Here is a 20,389-nt window from a genome sequence, read left to right on the forward strand (position 1 = left end):
GAAGTTCTTGGCGAATTTCCTAGAAAAGTCCATTGGTGAATAATTGGGGGTTCACCGGAAGAATTCCTGAAAGTATTTCTAGAAAAATAACAGGAGGAGTTCCTAAAGTATTTCTAGAAGAACTCTGAAAGAACTTTTGGTCTCCACAGATTCTTTAAAAAATCCAGCAAGTAGTTTCCTAGGAATTCCAGTAAGGGTTTTTCAGAAGCCCTTGGTTCAAATTGCTGAAGGTATTTCTACATGATTTTCTTTAAGAATGTGAAAAGATCACTATTCATCTGTAAAAACTTATACAGATATTTCTTGTGGACTAGACAACCAGGACAATTTTTCTTCGATTTATTTCAGAACTCTTAGAACTACATTCACTAGTTCTTGAGAAATAACTTCAAGAATTCATGAAAAAATCCCTTGAAGAATCCTTTGAAGAATACCTTCATTCTTCCAGGAATCTTTGAAAGAGCTACTTAGGAATAATTCCGGCATGAGCAGCCGGAGCTTTGCCGGTATGAATTTGTAGAGATTCCACGTGTTACACGAGGATTTATGCAAAAAAAAATTAATAACTTCCATCAGGTCTCATTTATGTGACTTTTCCAGGAATACCTACTGAATTTATTTTTCTGTTATGTTTGACCATACGCAACAATTCACTCAAGGGTAGCTACAGAGTTTCTTCAGAAATTCGAAGATTCAGCTAAGAAAAAAAAATCCCAGAAAAAGCTCTAGAAATTCCGTACATGATGTCATTCCAGCAGAAAATTATCCAGAAAAGGTTCCCAATAATTTTAATGAAATCTTGTTCTAATTTGAAAAAAAAATGGCATGTTTCCTTCAACTACTTTGACAATTCTTGCTGCTCAAATAACAGCTAATTCACAATTAAACTTTTTTTTAAATCAATTGATATTTCAACCTTGGCACTTTTGATTATCTTTGACATTAATTGCGTCGTTCACTTGCTTTTTGACACTGGAAAACATAATTCACCCATAATCTATATAAAGATCAAAATGCAAAAGAATTTTCTAATTTGAACTAATCAATACAAAGATTCTATACCATTACCAGGAATGCCATTACCCGGTATGCAATTTACCGGAAAACCTGTTACCGAAATGTACTATTACCCAAAAAAAACATTTACAGGAAAATCAAATCTTCCTTTTTCTACGACCATTATTATTACATTTCAATACAATTTTTATCCTCCTTCAATGATGGTTAGCACAAATTACGTCATACTAACTATAGTCATTCCCTTGGTTTCCATAGACACTTCATCGAAAGACACGTCCAAACTGCTATACTGCCCGTAACTGCAAAACAGTCACAATCGACATTTCTGACAAAATGGAGTTAATACCACGAAGAGTCATCAAATGATAAATACTTTCGATAAACTTCCAGAAATCTGTGAGATTGCTCTAGAATATTCGGAAAAAAAACCAAGTTGTTTTGTCACATTGGTAATTATAACCGCATAGCAGTCACATTATAAATTATTATAAATTATAAATGGGCCTCGTTATGTGATTGCCATGAAATTTCTATAAGAATTATTTTATGACAATTCACCTAGTATGCGATATGAGTTGTGCAAAATATCAGCCTCAAATAAGCACTTTTGAATTCCTGGTAATTTTTAAAATTTTAAGTTTCTTCCCATACTGCCATAAAATGCACACTTGGTATAGGCCTATTCACATGACGTCTCAAATCAGCTGATCGGGAAGCACTTTGACAGTTCTTCTATGGAAATGACAGGCCCGTGTTAGCACCGGTCCGCCACCGATGTAAACAAATGCATAGACGGATCTGTCACATGAAAAGGCCTATTCCATTTACTCAATGCCTACTTTTGTCGATTGTTACAAATATGCAGTTATGGGCAGTATAGACAAAATGTGTTCTTCTTCCCAACTGCATTCGTTTAAAGTGTGACAAGTATAAAAAAAAACTCAGAGCGCTAAACTTTTGGAAAAATTGGCAACCAGAAATTATTTCCAACCAACGGTATTCAATTCCACCACCACAGCTTGATCTTACTGAACATCAGCAATTTACCGCTACCGGTCATAAGTTATGAACAAATATCATAATACCAAAAGTTGTTGTGATATAATTCGAAACAAAAATCGCCAGATTTAGATAGAAAAACTATATCTTCAAATTTAGGCCGCAAAACCAAAAATAACAGGCAAGCTCAGAAAGAATAAAAAGTATTGTAGTTTTGTTATATTTGATGCCAAATAATATCGAGGTCAATGATAATAAGAAAGGGTGTAATTGAGTGAACCGGATATATCAGCAATAGCATTTAGAAATGTTTGGAGTTTGATGGTCTTCTTATTTTCTTAAGTTAAAACAGTTTAGAATGCAATTTTATTATTGTATCGAAATATCAAAACACTAATCTTGCTAAGGAAACAACATACCACAGTACAGTTCACATTTTGACTTTGTGACCTGCGTAAAGCTTATAAAGGCAGCTTACTTAAACGATGTAGCATTTTTTGGCCAAATTTTGACCAAATTTTTGACCAATTTTAGGAACCTATTCCTTCACACCAGGCTGTTTTATGGTAAATCTTGATGGAAATTATTTTGAGAATCTCTTTGAAAACCCTTCCAGACACTTCTATGAAAATTCTTTTAGGAGATCTTCTAATAATAACATTCAAGATGAATAACTATACGAATTTTTCAAAATACGCCGAGGGCAATATCGATTCAGCAGAAAAATTATCAATTGAGAGTGGTGTTGACCGATAACTTCACCCAGCCAAGAAATTAAATCGTTTCAATAATTTAACCCATTGTGCAAATCGAGTACATCATCTTAGACCGCACCTTTTCCAACAAAGGTCGTTCTCGGAACTATCATTAGAACGGCTCGCCGGCGGTAAAACCCCACCGAAAACTAACTCGACAATTCCGGCGCCATTTGTCATCCGGTCACCTATGAGCAGCCAGACAGCCGCGCGGCACTATTTGCACCCTAAAAGGAAATCACGTTCCGAACAGTCAGCAAAAATTACAGTTCTCCTCATACTTTAGCCGCCCGGTGGTCGCCGCTGGCCTGACACCTTCCATGCTTCGGTGCATCACTCCAACACTAGGGTGGCCCATAATGATCAAGCTACAAAAATAAAAGTTATTCCCAAAATTTGTTTACCCAGAAGCTATGAAAGTTTGGAAATCGCTCACACACCTTGAAAAATATTTGTACTTGTTACAATCTCGAAGTTCTGCAATTATATGAAATTATATTAAATACACGTTTCGCAACTTTTAGATGAGCGTTCCACTAATGCTACCCACAGTATAACGAAACTGATCGTTAAAGTGGACGGATTCGGCTCAATCTCTCACCGTAGCTTCTGGGGTCCAAATCGACTTATATGGGGATTGTAAATTTAGATTTTTACAGTTTCAACTTTTTCATATAAAAATCAGCCACCTTAATGAACACTGATGTACCACCAACCATCCGACCAATCATTCAACCCTTGAATTGCATTCAGTGGCGGCGCGATGCACACAACCGACATCGAACGTGACTAAATGTAACAACAATAACGCGCAATGCTCGGTTTATACAGTCATCGTCATTATTGCGCTATTAACTACATTATTAACTGGAATAATATATTCTGTTGCGGCGGAACCCTTCGCGATCCTAGCAGGCTGCTTCTTTAGACTTTCGACGACAGAAAAAAAAACAGCCATCATAGCGTGTCACGACGCCATAAAACCAACGCACACACGACAAATAAAAGCCTACCTTGTTAGCGGTCCGGAAGCCTCCTTCAGCGACTGCCGCAACTGCCGGTGGAATGTTCCGATGATGGACTCCCGGCGCCTTCCGTTGGGGGCCGGATTTATGGAGTCGACCTGTTGCTTGCCTGTGTCCGGATCAATCGTCACCAACACATCACGTGGGACCTTTTCGCGGTCTTCGGCGGATTTCACCAGAATGGGAACGGGACCATCGATCTGCTGGTCCCCGGCGGGCAGAAGTTTCGCCCAAGCCATGTCACCACCGTCTGCACCCCCGACCAGCTGTTGGCCGTCGATGGCACGGGAGTCTTCGAAGAGTTTTGTCATACTGGGGCGGTTTGACGGATTGGGGCTTTGAACTATTCTTGGTCGTGGTCGATTTGGACATTCATACGAGGAAAAAATGCGGTAAACCTAGAAATTGGAAAAAAATAAACGATTATTAGAATCATTTCCAACATTACATTCATTTTTTATGTCTAAGTATTCAACACGATCATCCTTATTTGATAAAACTGAATTAAGTTATTATTATATTTTTTTTTAACAACATCTTCCTCTTCTTGGCATTAACGTCCCCACTGAGACTGAGCCGGCTACTCAGCGTAGTGTTAAGAGCACTTCCACAGTTATTAACTGAGAGCTTTCTTTGCCTTAGTTGCCATTTTCGCATTCGTATATCGTGTGAAAGGTACAATGATACTCTATGCCGAGGGAAGTCAAGGAAATTTCCTCTTACGAAAAGATCCTGGACCGACCGGGAATCGAACCCAGACACCTTCAGCATGGCTTTGCTATGTAGCCACGAACTCTACGAATTCGAGGCATTTCCAGACCTTTTATGACTGGTCAATTTGGTACTAAAACACATCATCAAAATGCAATGTCAAAATTTTATATTTATATGCATTTTCAAATTTATTTTTGTACGTTACAAAAATGGTAATATTTGTCATAGATGGACACCAAGACTGCATAAAATCAATAGTTTTTGAATAATGAATTTATCAGCTTGTCCGGTACTGGGGGATCCCCCCCTACATGTCAACAAGTGCAATTTCAGCAGATCTTCCTTCCTTCTTGTTGGTATTACGTCCTCACTGGGACAGAGCCTGCTTCTCAGCTTAGTGTTCTGTTTTAGCAGATCTAATATTTTTGATCAATAACGGCGCCGGCCAAGTCCTTACAGTCAGTTGGGATGGGGAAGGAATGTAAGGGTGTAATGATTGTTGCTTCTAGAGACCGAGAATACCTCTGCATCTCCACAATCACCACGGGAAGGGTGTTTATTAGTGAGGGAGGAAAAGATCTGGGAGTCACCTTTGGTCGGTGACGCGATCCATGGATCAGGAGGAAAAATACAACTTATACTTAAAGCTAGTTTTGCATTTTTGTCTCGAGAAGTTTTTGGTAGAAGATTAAAAAAAACGCCAACATCCATAATGTCGAATCATTCAAAATATGTTTCTAGTAATGTCAAATAGATACAAATATATGTATACCGTTGTGCGGGGTGACATTGGGCCATGATTTGTACAGCAAACTAAAAACAGAATAATGAAAACAATGTGGCAAGCTTCAAGAATACGTTCTAAATAGCCACTGGATGGCCATGGATTAGTTTTTTGACTCCAGTACTAGCCGTGAGATGCATCAAAAAGGGCGGTCAAAGTCACCCCCTAGGGGTCATGCCCAAAGGGGGGGAGGGAGTCAAGCCAAGCGTGACAAGCCTTACAAAATTTTCGGAGGACTCATACAAAAAACGTGACAAAGGGGGGGGGTCATAAAAGTTGAAATTTACCGTGACATACTTTGTGTACCATCCCCTAGACCCAATGTCACCCCACACGACGGTATTGAAATTGTATAAGGTACAGTGGGGGAAGTGTATCAGTGGGGTAAGTGGATCATTTGTCAATATAAGGCATAAATACTTGAATATGTTGAATGTTTTCGCACCATTGCTTCGTTTTAGGTTATATTCTTACGCCCACACTGATACTATTGCAAAACTGGTACTACACGTACACTAACACAAGCAAACTTGTTAGCTGCAAAAAGTAATTAATTTGAAAATTGTTTTCCATCAATCAAAAATCCATTGTATCTCTGTCTAATATCAAATTCTATTATTTTTTTCGACACATGGTGAGCATTTCAGTTCTAATTGAATGAAACACAATGAAAAATATGTCATTTTTATAAATAAATTCAAATAATGTGGACATGGTACACTTACCCCTACTTTTTAATGGGGTGGGGTAAGTGGATCAAGAATAATTATCATTTATTGGCAGACTGCTTACGAGAATTTTAAAAAGCTTCAATATCCGCAAATGTTGTTTTCCTTTATTTTGTTCCATTCCCAGCTTGAATTTGTAAAATAGACCATAGAAAATTTGAATTAATCCACCTAAAAGTTCTTTTAACCTTTCGGGTATAAAAAAATAATAATTTCAAAATTCACAGGAAACTTTTCGTGGTTTATCTAAGCTGAGTTGTAAAAGAGCAAAATATACTAATTTTCCGATCGAAAGCATAGTATCGTACCTTATTTGACCATATAAATTGCTTTAGACAGATGATAAACATATATTCATAAATAAAATAGATGGATTTCAGTTTGTTATTCAAAAGTAGATGCAACTAATATTTTTAAATCAAGAGTGTTTTTCGAAAATATCGTTAAGAATAATCCTACAATACTCCTGTATAACTTATGCGTATAAATGGACGAATTTTCTCCAAATTTTTCTAGTTACAATGTTTTTTTTTTGTTCAAATTAGTATGAACTAATATTTAAATACTTTTTATTATATTTTGATTAAATAAAGATACTTTTTAATTTTAAAGTATTAAAATGTAACATTACTAGCACTAATAATTTGAACGAGAGTAATATCATTCTTATTAAACATAATCACACTACATTTGTTTCGAGAACAGATTTTTTTTAATGGTGATCCACTTACCCCACTATGGTGGGACAAGTGGATCATTTGGCGCAAATTTTTAAGTCTCTCATACTCAATACATAACAATCAGAAAATTCGAAATAAATGACGATTTGAAGTATAATAGTCCCTTATTTGTTATCCACAGAAAAAAGTTTGAGTTACATTATTCACGTTAAATGTACATAACAATGAATTTAACTATTGATTTTGCTGTATCCACTTACCCCACGGTACCTTAAAACAAACATATTGCCGATACTTGTAATGACGAACCACACACAGTTTGTTTGAATATTTCATAAAAGTAACGCCGTCATGAAAATATGAGTTATCATAAGCATGAAATGAGCTCACCAGTTAGTAATCCATCTTCGAATGAACATGATATCTTGTGTTTATTCAATATCACGAAAGAGCATGTTACTGCAACTACTTTAGCAATTTTTCCCGCTCAAATAACGGCTATATCATGTTTAAACTTTAATTTAAAAATTGGGTCCATAAATGAACCTTGACGCTTTTGATCATGTTTGATGTTCGCTTAGTCGGCCCTCACAGGGCTTTTAGTTTTAACACTGGGGTTGTTCCTATCTGATATTTCGGAAGGAACACGGAAAACAAAATACACCCAAAATTTGAGTTTAAGCCAAGAAGTGTGAAAAAATCTAAAAAAATGTTTTTTTTTGGGCTCAAACACAAAAAAAAACATTTAAAAAAATTGAGTAAATATGTGTTTTTGGCCTAAACTTAAGCGTTTGGCACTAAAATTGGGACGACATGGATATTATTGGGAGAAAATTTGAAACGGTGGCAGATTTGTTCACCCGCCTTAAACGCGAAGCAACAAGAGTCGGGCTAATGGTGAATGCGTCGATAGTACATGCTGGTTGGCGGAACTGAGCGCGACATGACCCGCCTAGGAAACAGTGTTACGATAGACGGAGATACCTTCGAGGTGGTGGACGAGTTCGTCTACCTCGGATCCTTGTTGACGGCTGACAACAATGTACCGTTTTGATTCATATTACGGACACTTAAGGCCTCAGTAAAGTATAACCCAGCTTGGACCATACAAAATAAATCATTCTGTATGATTTTTTAGCGTTATCGAGCGTCGGAAGCCCTTAACTTTCGGATGGTGGGTAAAGAATACGCGTCCGCAACTTGAATAATTTTAAATTAATCAAAACGTGTGGCCTTTTCATGATTCTTATTCCGGACGCTCCCTCACTTTTGCCTCATATTCCGGACGCTTTGATTCGAATTACGGACAGCTCATGATAATCATTAATGGAACAGTCAAATCATCAATTCAAATCGTTCAACCATTTAAGAGACGTCTAAGGTAGTTGGGCATTATAAATTTGCAATGATATTTATGGAAAAAACCTAATAAAACGAGCCTCGAAAATGAGAACTTTTGGACGGCGAAAATTGAAACATTTCGTGTGAAATGTTTCCCATATAAACGAGAATGTCCGGAATTTGAAGCTGTCCGTAATATGAATCAAAACGGTAAATCGAGAAATACGAAGGCGCATCATCAGCGGCTCCAGAAGAAACTGCGGTCAAGAAAGATTCACCCCCGCACCAAATGTACGATGTACAAAACGCTTATAAGACCGGTAGTCCTCTATGGGCATGAGGCGTGGACTGTGCTCGAGGAGGACTTGCAAGCTCTTGGGGTTTTCGAACGCCGAGTGCTAAGGATGATCTTCGGCGGCGTACAGGAGAACGGCGTGTGGCGGCGAAGGATGAACCACGAGCTCGCTCAACTCTACGGCGAACCCAGTATCGTGAAGGTAGCTAAAGCTGGAAGGATACGCTGGGCAGGGCATGTTGCAAGAATGCCGGACAACAACCATGTAAAGATGGTGTTCGCTACGAATCCGATCGGAACAAGAAGGCGTGGGGCGTAGCGAGCTAGGTGGATTGATCAGGTGCACCAGGACCTGGAGAGCGTGGGTCACAGTCGAGGATGGAGAGAAGCGGCCATGAACCGAGTGAATTGGCGAATTATTGTTGGCGAGACTTTATCAAGATAATTGATGTAAAGCCAAAAAAGTAAGTAAGTAAGTAAGGGACATGGGGGCCTTTAATTTGTCTTTGCCTCAGTTACCGCGAGTTGGGTGACAATTCTCGCATAACTTGTGATTTCGCCCTAAAAACCATTGGTAACCGAGTGTGTAGTTTTCATCCTGGTTTATTTATTTGTTTAGAAACAAGGAGCTACACACTCGGTAACCAACACGGTTGTTTGCGAATACCCTTTAATGGGTGAAAAATACCCATTTCCGCTAGAAGTGCCTCTCCCCATTTAATGGGTAAACACGGTTTACTCATTAACGGCTAAAGGCAGTTTATGCCAAAGAATGGGTATTTTTACCCGCTTTGTAAATCGCGCTCGTGGCCGAAAAAGGGTAAAAATTTACCCATTTTGTAGATAATGATAGTAGGGGAATTAGGGGCATAATGGACACGTTAAGCAAATGTTCGTTTTAAGACCATACAATGGCAATGTTTTTAATTTACGCCCGGCTAGTTTTCAAGTTTGATGTTAGTATGACGTGCTGCATTTGTTCATAATGATAAAAATCATATCATATGTCAGAAAAGCGAGATAGAAAATTTGGTTGAAAACAAGGCTGGTAAAAAGGTATCGGGGCGAAATGAACACCTGCATGAAATTTAATGATTCCAATATATTTAATGACTGTCAATCGTTCCGATATATAAAAGAGCTCTCCCTCAATCATTATAGCTAAAAAGAACCTTTCTGGGTTCATTACTTTGCTCAAAAATTAGATTCTTCCACGGCCTTGCTTATATGCCAATTTGAAACTGAAAAAAACTTTCAGTCAAATTTTGAAGGAAAATTGGAGCAAAAATTAAACTTTTATACCGTCAAACATTTCAAATGCAATACAGATTTCATGCAGTGTATGAACTTTTGATGAAGTATGCATATTCTCAGATATTGAGGGGGTGTCCATTTCACCCCGTATGTTCATTATGCCCCTAATCCCCCTAAATAATTAAAACCTCAACTGAAATCAGAATTTTTGAAATGAAACGATCGAAAACAATGGTTTGTACTATAGTGTTTTTTTATTTGACATACTTATTCAATTTAACACTTAATTTTTTTTATTTTTTTATTATGCTGGAACCAGATATCGACTGCAACCTGCAGAAACAATAGATACATCTGTTATATAAGAATGCTTTGCGATCAATACAAATCCAAGTCGACAATGCTGCAAAAATTACCGCTTCTTTGTTTGCTGTATAAACGAAAATACTAAAAGTTAAACCAGAACAACTTAAACTTTTAACTATAACTAGTTTTGATTTCAGAAAAAAAAAACATCGATGTTCCATAAAGTTTTCCCAAATTTAATTTTGAAGAAAATGATGCTAGAAGTTTTAAAATTGGTTGAAAAATAACAAAGTTATGTATATTTCACTGAAGGTCATTTTATATAACCTGAAAATTCACCTTCAAGCCGCTTGCGCCACCTCTAAATGTTAATATTTTTGGCTCAAATTTTGAAGTTTCTCTTTCTGTGTGATTTGAATTCAGAAGAGTATACGAATTTCCGGTTTAACGAAAATTTAAAAAAAAAGCCGCTCCCCAATCGGTACTCTAGCTTATCAAATAATTATTTGTATGCACATAAAATAATAACAAGAATAATAAGCAAATTATTTTCCCCAATTTTTTTATGGGAAATCTTAACAATCAACGTAAGAATATCCAGGTGAACATATGGTCGGTGTTCAGACAGACCGGACTACATGAATTTTTGGTGATCTAAAGATACGTTAAGGACTTTATAAATTCTGATTTTTTCGATGTTATTTTGATACTGATCATTCATCAAATAGATAAGCTCTATTATTATAGCAAATAATTCGAATATTTTGATATTTGGAATGCCTGTGGTAGGTTTTCCTAAAACCTCTAAAAAGCACTTGGTTCAGTCTGTCTGAACACCGACCATATATGATTGATATCGAAGTGTGACAAAAACTTAAAAAAGGCATTCATCCGCACACTTTCTTCCAAGGGTATAGATAATTGCATCTCATGCAAAGTGCATCGAAATGAGCAATCAGTTGAATGCTTTGAGCTCATTTCCAGAGCAGCAAATCGAAGCAACTTCTAGCCCAGGCTCGTCGATTCAAATGAGGAAACAAAGGGTGTCGCCAATCGTGCTCAGTAGTTTCGAATTTGGTAGATTTAGGCAGCAGATCTTGAACTCCGTCAGGGGAATCAAGGTTCCCTTCCGAATTGCAAAGAAAGAAGACTACCGGGTTAGAGACGCAGTTTTCATCTACGCAATATACATTAGGGTTCAACTTAAAAAAAAAAAAACAACTGTAAAACTGTAATAACAGCATTGAAGAGATGCGAAAGCAAGCTTTCATCAGAGATATTATTGAGCTAAGTCCTTACTCCTAAAGCGAAGTATGCACTTCAAAAAAAAAGTAATCGCCTATCTCGATGCGTGGGAAATTTCTTGCAAGAAATGCTCAAGAAAAGCATTTTTTTATCGCCGTACGCAGTTGAAAAGAAATGTCAATTCAAATGGAGCTCACTGTAGGAAATGTCTTGACCATTTCTTGGGCAGATATTTTTACTTTTCTTGAGCGAAACAGCATACCTAGCTTAAAGCCTGATTTGCTACTGAAAAGGAATCGCCAAAGAAATTTCTCGCCGATTCCTTGCAGAAATTTTCTACAGCGATTACCATTTGAACTGACAGTTCTTTTCAACTGCGTACTGCGATCAGAAAAAAGCGCATTCTTGATCGATTCCTTGCAGAAATTTCCCATGCATCAAGATAGGCCGGGAAATTACTTGTCAGCAGTGAATCAGACTTAAGTAGCGACTTCTAAGGTAACGATTAAGTTGTTGATTTATTTGTTTTTTTTTTTTAACACTCGACGCACACAGGGTTACTTATGTTTATTGCGGGGATAGCTTGCTGCGCATTATTTTTTATGGTTTTTGAAAACCATTGGGCTAATATTTGGAAACAATATGTGTCGTGCTACAATGTTTCAATTTTTGCCCAAATTGCCCAATTCCCAACACTTCAATGGTATTTTTTACCGTACATAACTTCAATTTGTTTGATAATATCTCCTTTTTTGGATGCGTAGAATAAATTATTTTAAAAAGTTTTATTTTAAGAATTTATGCTCAAAAATTAAAAGGAATTATACAAAACAAACGACGGAATTGAATAGTGTCGCATAGATAATAAGTAGACTTATTCGTCTTCCTCTATTCTAATATACATGTAACTAAATTGAACAAATACCACAAGCAGATCATTCATAGAACGCAGAGTTACAGCTTCTTCGATTGTCCATCATGCGAAAGTGTAAATATTTTCATCATCCAACGTAAACGTTGCAATCTGAAACCAATCGCCTCGCCAGGATAAACAACTTTTCGTAATAGAGATCATGCACAAATTACGTCATGAAAAAATGTTTCTTCTTTCCACAATGAGAACGATGTAAACAATATAAAACCTTTCGATTCTAAAAACATATTCATGCTACTTCTGACTAATTTGTGCATTACCCCTCAATTACAACGACGAAAGCTGCAATCTCGTCCGGTTGCCGTAAGGGATTTGAATCGATCATACGGAAACAAGTTGTATAAAATTCAATAAAAATCTACTATTTGTTTATGTAGGTCATTTAGGTCTTCCTGGAATTACCCACAAATGTAAACGGCAGAGCTGAATGAATCAATTCGTGTTGGCGTGGGCAACGTCTTCACCTCACCTAGATCGCCATCGATCGAAGTAACCCGGAATAGTTACAACGGAGCGATCTCAGTAGTCGGCCTGTGTAAGCAATCATCTAACTACCGACTACTAACAAGATCGAAATTTATTACAGCCTCTAGATGGGGTGTTCACGCTAAAAATGGATCGAATTCGGAAGACATTTTTTGTCAATCGTAAAAGATAACAATATGATTATTTTTGAGAAGCATCATGTAGAAACACAGCCAACAATTCCATAACGACCCATTTTTCATCGCCAACCTAAAGCGTTAAATAATAGTGGTTTCTGCGCTCGTGTACATACACGTTACATGTCACCAACACTACTTAAAGATTGCTGGTTGAAAATATAAACAAAGATCAGCTGTTCCCAGCAAAATCAAATGGCAATATTTTCAACCAGCAAATTTGCGCACGTGTTCGTGACACCGCTCGGCGAGAGCTCAATGATCTTGTTCTGGCAGCGATAGAAAACGACATTTTTGCCGCCGCAAGAGTTGATCTCTGATTACAGCAACATTATCATTCCCCCCCCCCCTCGTAGGTAATGGAGCTGCCAACGCAACCAATGGAAACCGGTAGCCAACGGTGGTGATTGAGAGCGTGTCGTCAACTGTCAAGAATTTGCATTGTTGCGATCGCGATTATCGGCACGCTTTGTCACCGGTTCTGGTACGGATCACAACCAAGAATACCGTCAAACGGGGTGTCAATGATTAGAAGGGTAACTTTGATCGGTATGACTATCCGCCAAAGTTAACATTTTTCGTTGAAACATCTTAAATCATAGATATGATAATCCTCAATCTAAAATTTTGAAGGTAACAACAACTAACATTTGTGCAAAAATTCTGTTTATATTACGTGAAAATTTGCGTGCCAAACTTATTTATCCACGGGCCAAATTTTAGGAACAATGCGGTACCAGAAACTTTACAAACTTAATAAAGGCCTATATAAACTATGCTCAATATGATATTTGTAGTACAATTTTGTACTCTCTGTGTATGTGTCTTATGATTCACACAATGATCAATTTCACCCGATTCTAAGGTACTCGGCTGGATTAGAGCTCCGTTGGGGTCCAGAGGCAGTGGGAACACCCCGCCAGAAAGATTTATTGAGTAATTGAAAAGATCTATCAACAATTAACGCCGTTCAATCCAGAAGGCTTGACCTTGGGATGTCGGTGATCGAGCGACGACGACGCAATGTTTGTTCAATTACCGAAGGTGTTTTAATTGCCGCCATTTTCAACGATTAAGCTGGATGATTGATGACGGTGCAGTGAGGGTGTGATTCTGCGAATCGCAGCAGCTCAGGTTGTTCAGTGGTTGTTGTGGGTGATTTTTGACAGTTACGATTCAATCGTTTGCCGGAGATTTATGAGTCAGCGAGAAAGGGGAAAATTGCGGTCAGCTGATTGACGGCTAATTGGCAATGGATTTTAGTAATGGAGGTGTTGTTGAGAACCTGGCTACGTTTAGGGATGTCACAATTGTTAAATTATTTAAGTAGATAAGTCGAAATACGCGTATCTGTCAAAGGATACAAACTCTAGTGGAATTGAATGATATAGTACTAAATTCGGTTTTTTCATCTACTTATAGGTATTCTACTAAACAGCTCGAAGATTTATTATCATCATGTTAAATTATTTGCTTGATCTCGAATGATCGTCAACACATTTAAAACATCAGTAATTTTCCATCACGGCAAAGACGACAGGAAGACATAGTAGTCGGGCTCAAAATTAAACAAAATAATGCGCTCATTTGCTATAAGTGATACGCAACAATAGAGTTGAATTCCGCTTAATGTGCATAATGCTTTTTTTGTGTGTTCAAAACACACGTGTCATTATGATACGCTTTTCAAATGCAAATATGTATGTACTTCGAACAAATACACAATATCAAAATTATGCGCCATCGGCGCCATAGCAACCACCACCCGGCTACTCACAGATGCACACATATTGTCCGATCACCTTGGATCAAGGTGAAGGTTAACACTTTATGCAATAAATACACTCAGCGTAAGTAGTTATCTTGATTTCCGGTTGTTAAATTACGCGGATTACCAGCTCTACGGAGTTCTCTATTACCTACATTAATACCGATAGGATTACAGGTGTCGCGCGCATCGACGACTACTACATCAGCGGCGTGTTAATTTACCTCAATGTCCATATGCGATGTCGTTGTCCTTTTAGCAGCGCCTGCACCGAATGAACATCTTGACATCAATAAATTAATGAGTATTCAGCCAGATGATCACTTGCCCAGATACGAACAGTACAGTTCTACCGGACACAGTGTGTGATACCGCTAACAAGTTGTCAACGAATGAACTGAGTTACATGTAGTCTATACGTTGCATGCCTTCGATTAGGTCATTAACCAGCATTTTATGCGCAACTTGACAGCCGATGAGTGCTGGGATCTAGTTACCTTAGTTCGAAGAAAAAATGCCCTGAATGCTAAAGTTGAGCTCAAATCATATTGCACTGTTCGAATCAAGGAACAGTATATTAAAATGTGTATTAAATAACACGAAAAAGCCTTTTTGGCAGCTTTTTCTGGTTCCGGTAGAATAACAACTACAGTCAACTCTCCCTTACTCAAAGTTTCGTATCTCGATATCGAGTTAGAAAACCATAGTAAAGGTTGGTTTCCATAGCTACCTCGATGGTCTCATGGAACGCAGTTGCACTGGTTTTGTGTTCTGCAACTCGATACCTCCCTAACTTTATGGTTCTTTCAATATCGTGTTATGGAGAATTGACTGTGTTTATTAAATTTCTTATTTGACGAATTCTATCCAGAATTACTCCAAATTATTAGAAATCGTGCCCGACAATCTTCGATTTGGATTTAATTTTACACATGTTTTCGTTATATTATACCACAAGTGTTTTCAATAGACAATATCTTTTTGACTGAAGAATAACTTTTAAAGAAATACTTAGGACTTTTTGCAAGCAATTTCAAAAATTCTATCTCCGGAGAAAAGCATTTTAAAACTATTTTCTAAGAACTACTTTTAGTCGATTTTAAAAATATTTTTTGTGAAAATACATTCGTTTTGATGATCAAACAAGATTTGCTGATCAAATAAGAATCTTGAAATCATTTTGAACCTTTATATGAATATCATAAACACTTTTTTTAAAGTAGCCATTTCAATTGATGCAAATTTAACGCAAAAAAATATTATTAAACTAGTGGTCTCAGCAAACTTCGTCTTGCTGTCAACTAGACAGTTATAAAACGTCATGTAATTCCCCTTAGCCGTGTGGTTAGAGTCCGCAGCTACAAAGCAAAGCCATGCTGAAGGTGTCTGGGTTCAATTCCTGGTCGGTCCAGGATCTTTTCGTAATGGAAATTTCCTTGACTTCCCCGGGCATAGAGTATAATCGTATCTGCCACACGATATACGAATGCGAAAATGGCAACTTTGGCAAAGAAAGCTCTCAGTTAATAACTGTGGAAGTGCTCAGGGGCCGTCCATAAATGACGTAGCATTTTTTCACTGATTTTTACACCCCCCTCCCCCCTCGTAGCATTTCGTCACAAATTCTGATACCCCCCTTGAAAAATACGTAGCATATCAAGCACCCCCCCTCCCCTTTTAATTTTTTCTTTGATTTCCTCAGTGATTGGGCTAAACCGAAACATTAAAACCCATTGATATTATTAACTGACTAAAACCTTAAACCGCATGATAATCTGACGAATAATAGTTTGATATACTGTTGCGGTCAAAATTCCTTTGGAAAACGGTTTAAACAAACTGATTTCCTGTTAAGGTAATATAATTTTGGTTTCTTGTATATATAGGTTTATATAGGTTAAATTCAATTTGAAGTATTCTGCTGTTGAACAAAGTTTACAGCTGAAAATTTAGAAAAAAAAGTAAAAACCTTAATGCAGATTGATAAAGCCAACGGTAATGAGTAAGAGTGAAATATATTTCATAATATATCAAACCGGAATTTCGTTATGATTTTTTTTATTATTCGTGCTTACAAACTGATTACAGTGAATATGAATAAAAGAAATACCTTAATTTAGAATGGATATTCGTCATTTATATTTAAGTACATATCCATTCAGCAAACTGTGACCAGGTAGAGAAAAAGTAACAATTGTAATATTTGGATTGTTTAGATAATCTTAGCGAATTTTATACAAATTATTCATCTTTTATAATATTTCAACTAAACTACATTATTGTTCACCATACTGAAATGTTCTTACATAACTCATAATAAAACAAAAAAAATAATAAAAAAAGACATTTCCCTGAACTACCGAGTGATTTAGAAAGCTGAATAGGGAAAGTGTACCAGTTATGGCCATGGTGGTTCCCTATTTGGCCACATGTAAAATTTCGATTAGTTTCACATTTTTAATATTTTTGAATGTTTCAACATCAAGATACATTCTTTATCTTACTCCTAAAAGACACAAAAATTTACAAAATGTGAATAAATTCAAGTTATTACGTATGGCGAAATAAGGAACAACTATGGCCATAACTGGTACACCTACCCTATGACAATTTTGAGAACACTCAAATTTTATGTCCTTTTTATTATCGAGGCTATTCCATCAAAAATGAATCAATGTGTTGATTGAGTAGATATCGCCTGCAAAATTGAACGCATAATTCAATACATAAATAACTTGTTCTACTATAGTAACGTTAATATTTGTCTAAATGAGCATATTGTATTATTTTGTAGAAATTAAGCTTCGATAGAAAATGCGATGGGCCCAGTTAGCCGTAGCGGTAAACGCGCAGCTATTCAGCAAGACCAAACTGAGGGTCGTGGGTTCGAATCCCACCGGTCGAGGATCTTTTCGGGTTGGAAATTTTCTGGACTTCCCAGGACATAGAGTATCTTCGTACCTGCCACACGATATACGCATGCGAAAATGGTCATTGGCACAGTAAGCTCTCAGTTAATAACTGTGGAAGTGCTCATAAGAACACTAAGCTGAGAAGCAGGCTCTGTCCCAGTGGGGACGTAATGCCAGAAAGAAGAAGAAGAAAATGTGAATAAAACTAAAATGGTTGATTTTATGTATTGTTACCAAATTGGAAAGCAATGTTTTCCAGGTCGATAAAGCATTGATTTTTAATTATCTTATTAAATGCTTAGTTTATTTATAAAAACAAATTAGTTTAGACTTGAATAAAATAGAATATTTACATATCCATTGATAGCTTTAAATCTGTGCGATTACCTTATCACAAAAATTTAAAATTTATTAGAAAATTTTGAATTTTGTTATATTAATGTTTTCAAGCTGAATCATCATTGAATAACCCAAGTTTAATAAGTAAAACAAAGGAGTTTAAAAAAATATCAGATTGTCATTTTTTTTTTTCAGCACAATATTTATTTTCGTATTCTTATCAACGACATGATTCAAAATGCTACGTCCATTACTTGGGACCCCTCCCTCCCCCTCGTCACACATCGTCACAAATTCGTGAAGTCCTCCCTCCCCCCTAAAATGCTACGTCATTTATGGACGACCCCTCATAAGAAAACTAAGCTGAGAAGAAGGCTCTGTCCCGGTGGGGATGTTAATGCCAAGAAGAAGAAGAATTCCCCATACAAAATGATACAAGAGTCTTCTCCCGTTTTCCATTCAATTACGGAGACTTTCTCAAACCTTTTCCAATATCAAGCCGCAACCCTTGTTGAGTGCAACTATGAAAAACTTACGTCAATCCATTCATCCGTTCTTTAGCCATTTCGTGACATACAAACACCACTTTATTTTTATTTATATAGAAAACAGAAGATAATAAAATGAGCCAATTTCTATAGTAACTAGTAGCCTCAGTAAACATTATCTTGTTATCAAGTTGGCTATCATCGTCATAAAATATCCCATCTATATAAATGAAAATTATGTGGTGTTTGTATGTCATAGAATGGCTTGAGAAATGATCAACGTATTGTTTTTCACTGTTGCGCTCAACAATGGATGCGACGTGTAAGTGAGAGGAAAAAGTTCCCGTAATCAACGGGAAAACGGGAGGAGATTAATGTGTCATTTTGTATGGGGTTTACATGGCGTTTTCCAAAAACCTCCTTGATGGCAAAACGAAGTTTGCCGGGACCATTAGTAGAAAATAAAGGATTATTTTTTTCTAATTTTCCGACTATTCCGAAGACTTCCGGAACATTTTAGTCACACGAACACGTCAGAGCCCTTGACAATTATGTGACAGTGAATGAATTGCTTAATCTATTAACCCATTCCCAAGCCAACTCGTGCCATACAAACACCATTCCATTTTGTTTACATAGATTCGAGAGTGTTTATCAAAAACAATAGGGTTTCAATAGTATAATTCATATTTCCCACTGCTGAATTATTGTTCTTGATGGAGAATCGCGAATCTATCTATCTATCTTCTATCTATATCTATAAGGTACCGTGGGGTAAGTGGATACAGAAACATCAAAAGTCAACTTCATGGTTATGTACAGCTAACGTGAATAATGCAATTCAAACTTTTTTTCTGTGGATAACAAATGAGGGACTAATATTCTTCAAATCGTCATTTATTTCGATTTTTCTGATTGTTATGTATTGAGTACGAGGGACTTGAAAATTTGCGCCAAATGGTCCACTTGCCCCATCATGGTGGGGTAAGTGGATCACCAATACCAAACTTTTGTTCTCAAAACAAATGTGGTGTAATTTAGTACGAATGATATTACTATTGATCTTGTAATGAGTGCTAGTAGTGTCACATTTTAATACTTTGAAATTAAAAAGTATCTTTATTAATCAAGATATATGTATATACATATTTTATACATTGATTCCCACTAATTCGAACAAAAAAATTATTGTAGCTAGAATAATTTGAAGAAAATTCATCCATTTATAGACATAAGTTATAAAGAAGTATTGTAGGATTATTCCTAATGATGTTTTATAAAAACACTCGTAGTTTAAAAATATTAGTTACATATACTTTTGAATATCAAACTGAAATCCTTTTATTCTATTTATGAATAAATTTGTATCATCTGTCTAGAACAATTTATATGGTCAAATAAGGTACGAATATATGCTTTCAATTGGAAAATTTGTAAATTTCTCTCTTCTACAACTCAGCTTAGATAAACCACGGAAAGTTTCGTGTAATTTTTAACATTATTATATTTATATACCAGAAAGGTTAAAAAAACTTTTAGGTGGATTAATTCAAATTTTCTTTGGACAATTTGACAAATTTTAGCTGGGAATGAATAAAGTTAAGGAAAAACAACATTTGCGGGTACTAAAACTTTTTAAAATTATCGTAAGCAGTCTGCCAATAAATAATAACAATACTTGATCCACTTACCCCACCCCATTAAAAAGTAGGGGTAAGTGTACCATGTAGAATATATCTGTATTTATTTTGAAAAATCATATATTTTTCATTGTGATTCATTCAATTAGAACTGAAATGCTCACGACGTGTCGAAAAAACTAATAGTATTCGACTTTAGACAGAGATACAGTGGATTTTTGATTGATGGGAAACAATTTTCAAAATAATTAATTTTTGTAGCTAACAAGTTTGCTTGTGTTAGTGTACGTGCAGTACTAGTTTTGCAATAGTATCAGTGTGGGCGTAAGAATATAACCTAAAACGAAGCAATGGTGCGAAAACATTCAACATATTCAAGTATTAATGCTTCATATTGACGAATGATCCACTTACCCCACTGATACACTTCCCCCACTGTACCTTATATCTATATATTATATAAATGAAAATGGAGTAGTGTTTGTATGTCACGAAATGAC

The 20,389-nt window shown here is 36.4% G+C and overlaps 1 protein-coding gene across 3 annotated transcripts in view; it reads right to left on the reverse strand.

The window, feature by feature from the left end:
* The window catches only part of LOC5571231 (G protein-activated inward rectifier potassium channel 3), a 377,954-nt gene that overhangs the window by 310,193 nt on the left and 47,372 nt on the right, over positions 1-20,389 (reverse strand). For all 3 annotated transcript variants that reach the window (XR_002501609.1, XM_021851311.1, XM_021851309.1), the window contains exon 2: positions 3,788-4,197. Coding sequence is in view for 2 of the 3 variants with exons in the window: in XM_021851311.1 (XP_021707003.1) it covers positions 3,788-4,110 (323 nt within the window). In the remaining variant the exon portion in view is untranslated. The remainder of the gene's footprint in view (positions 1-3,787; positions 4,198-20,389) is intronic.

The sequence above is a fragment of the Aedes aegypti genome, chromosome 3 (genome assembly GCF_002204515.2).
Source record: "Aedes aegypti strain LVP_AGWG chromosome 3, AaegL5.0 Primary Assembly, whole genome shotgun sequence".
NCBI lineage: Eukaryota > Metazoa > Arthropoda > Insecta > Diptera > Culicidae > Aedes > Aedes aegypti.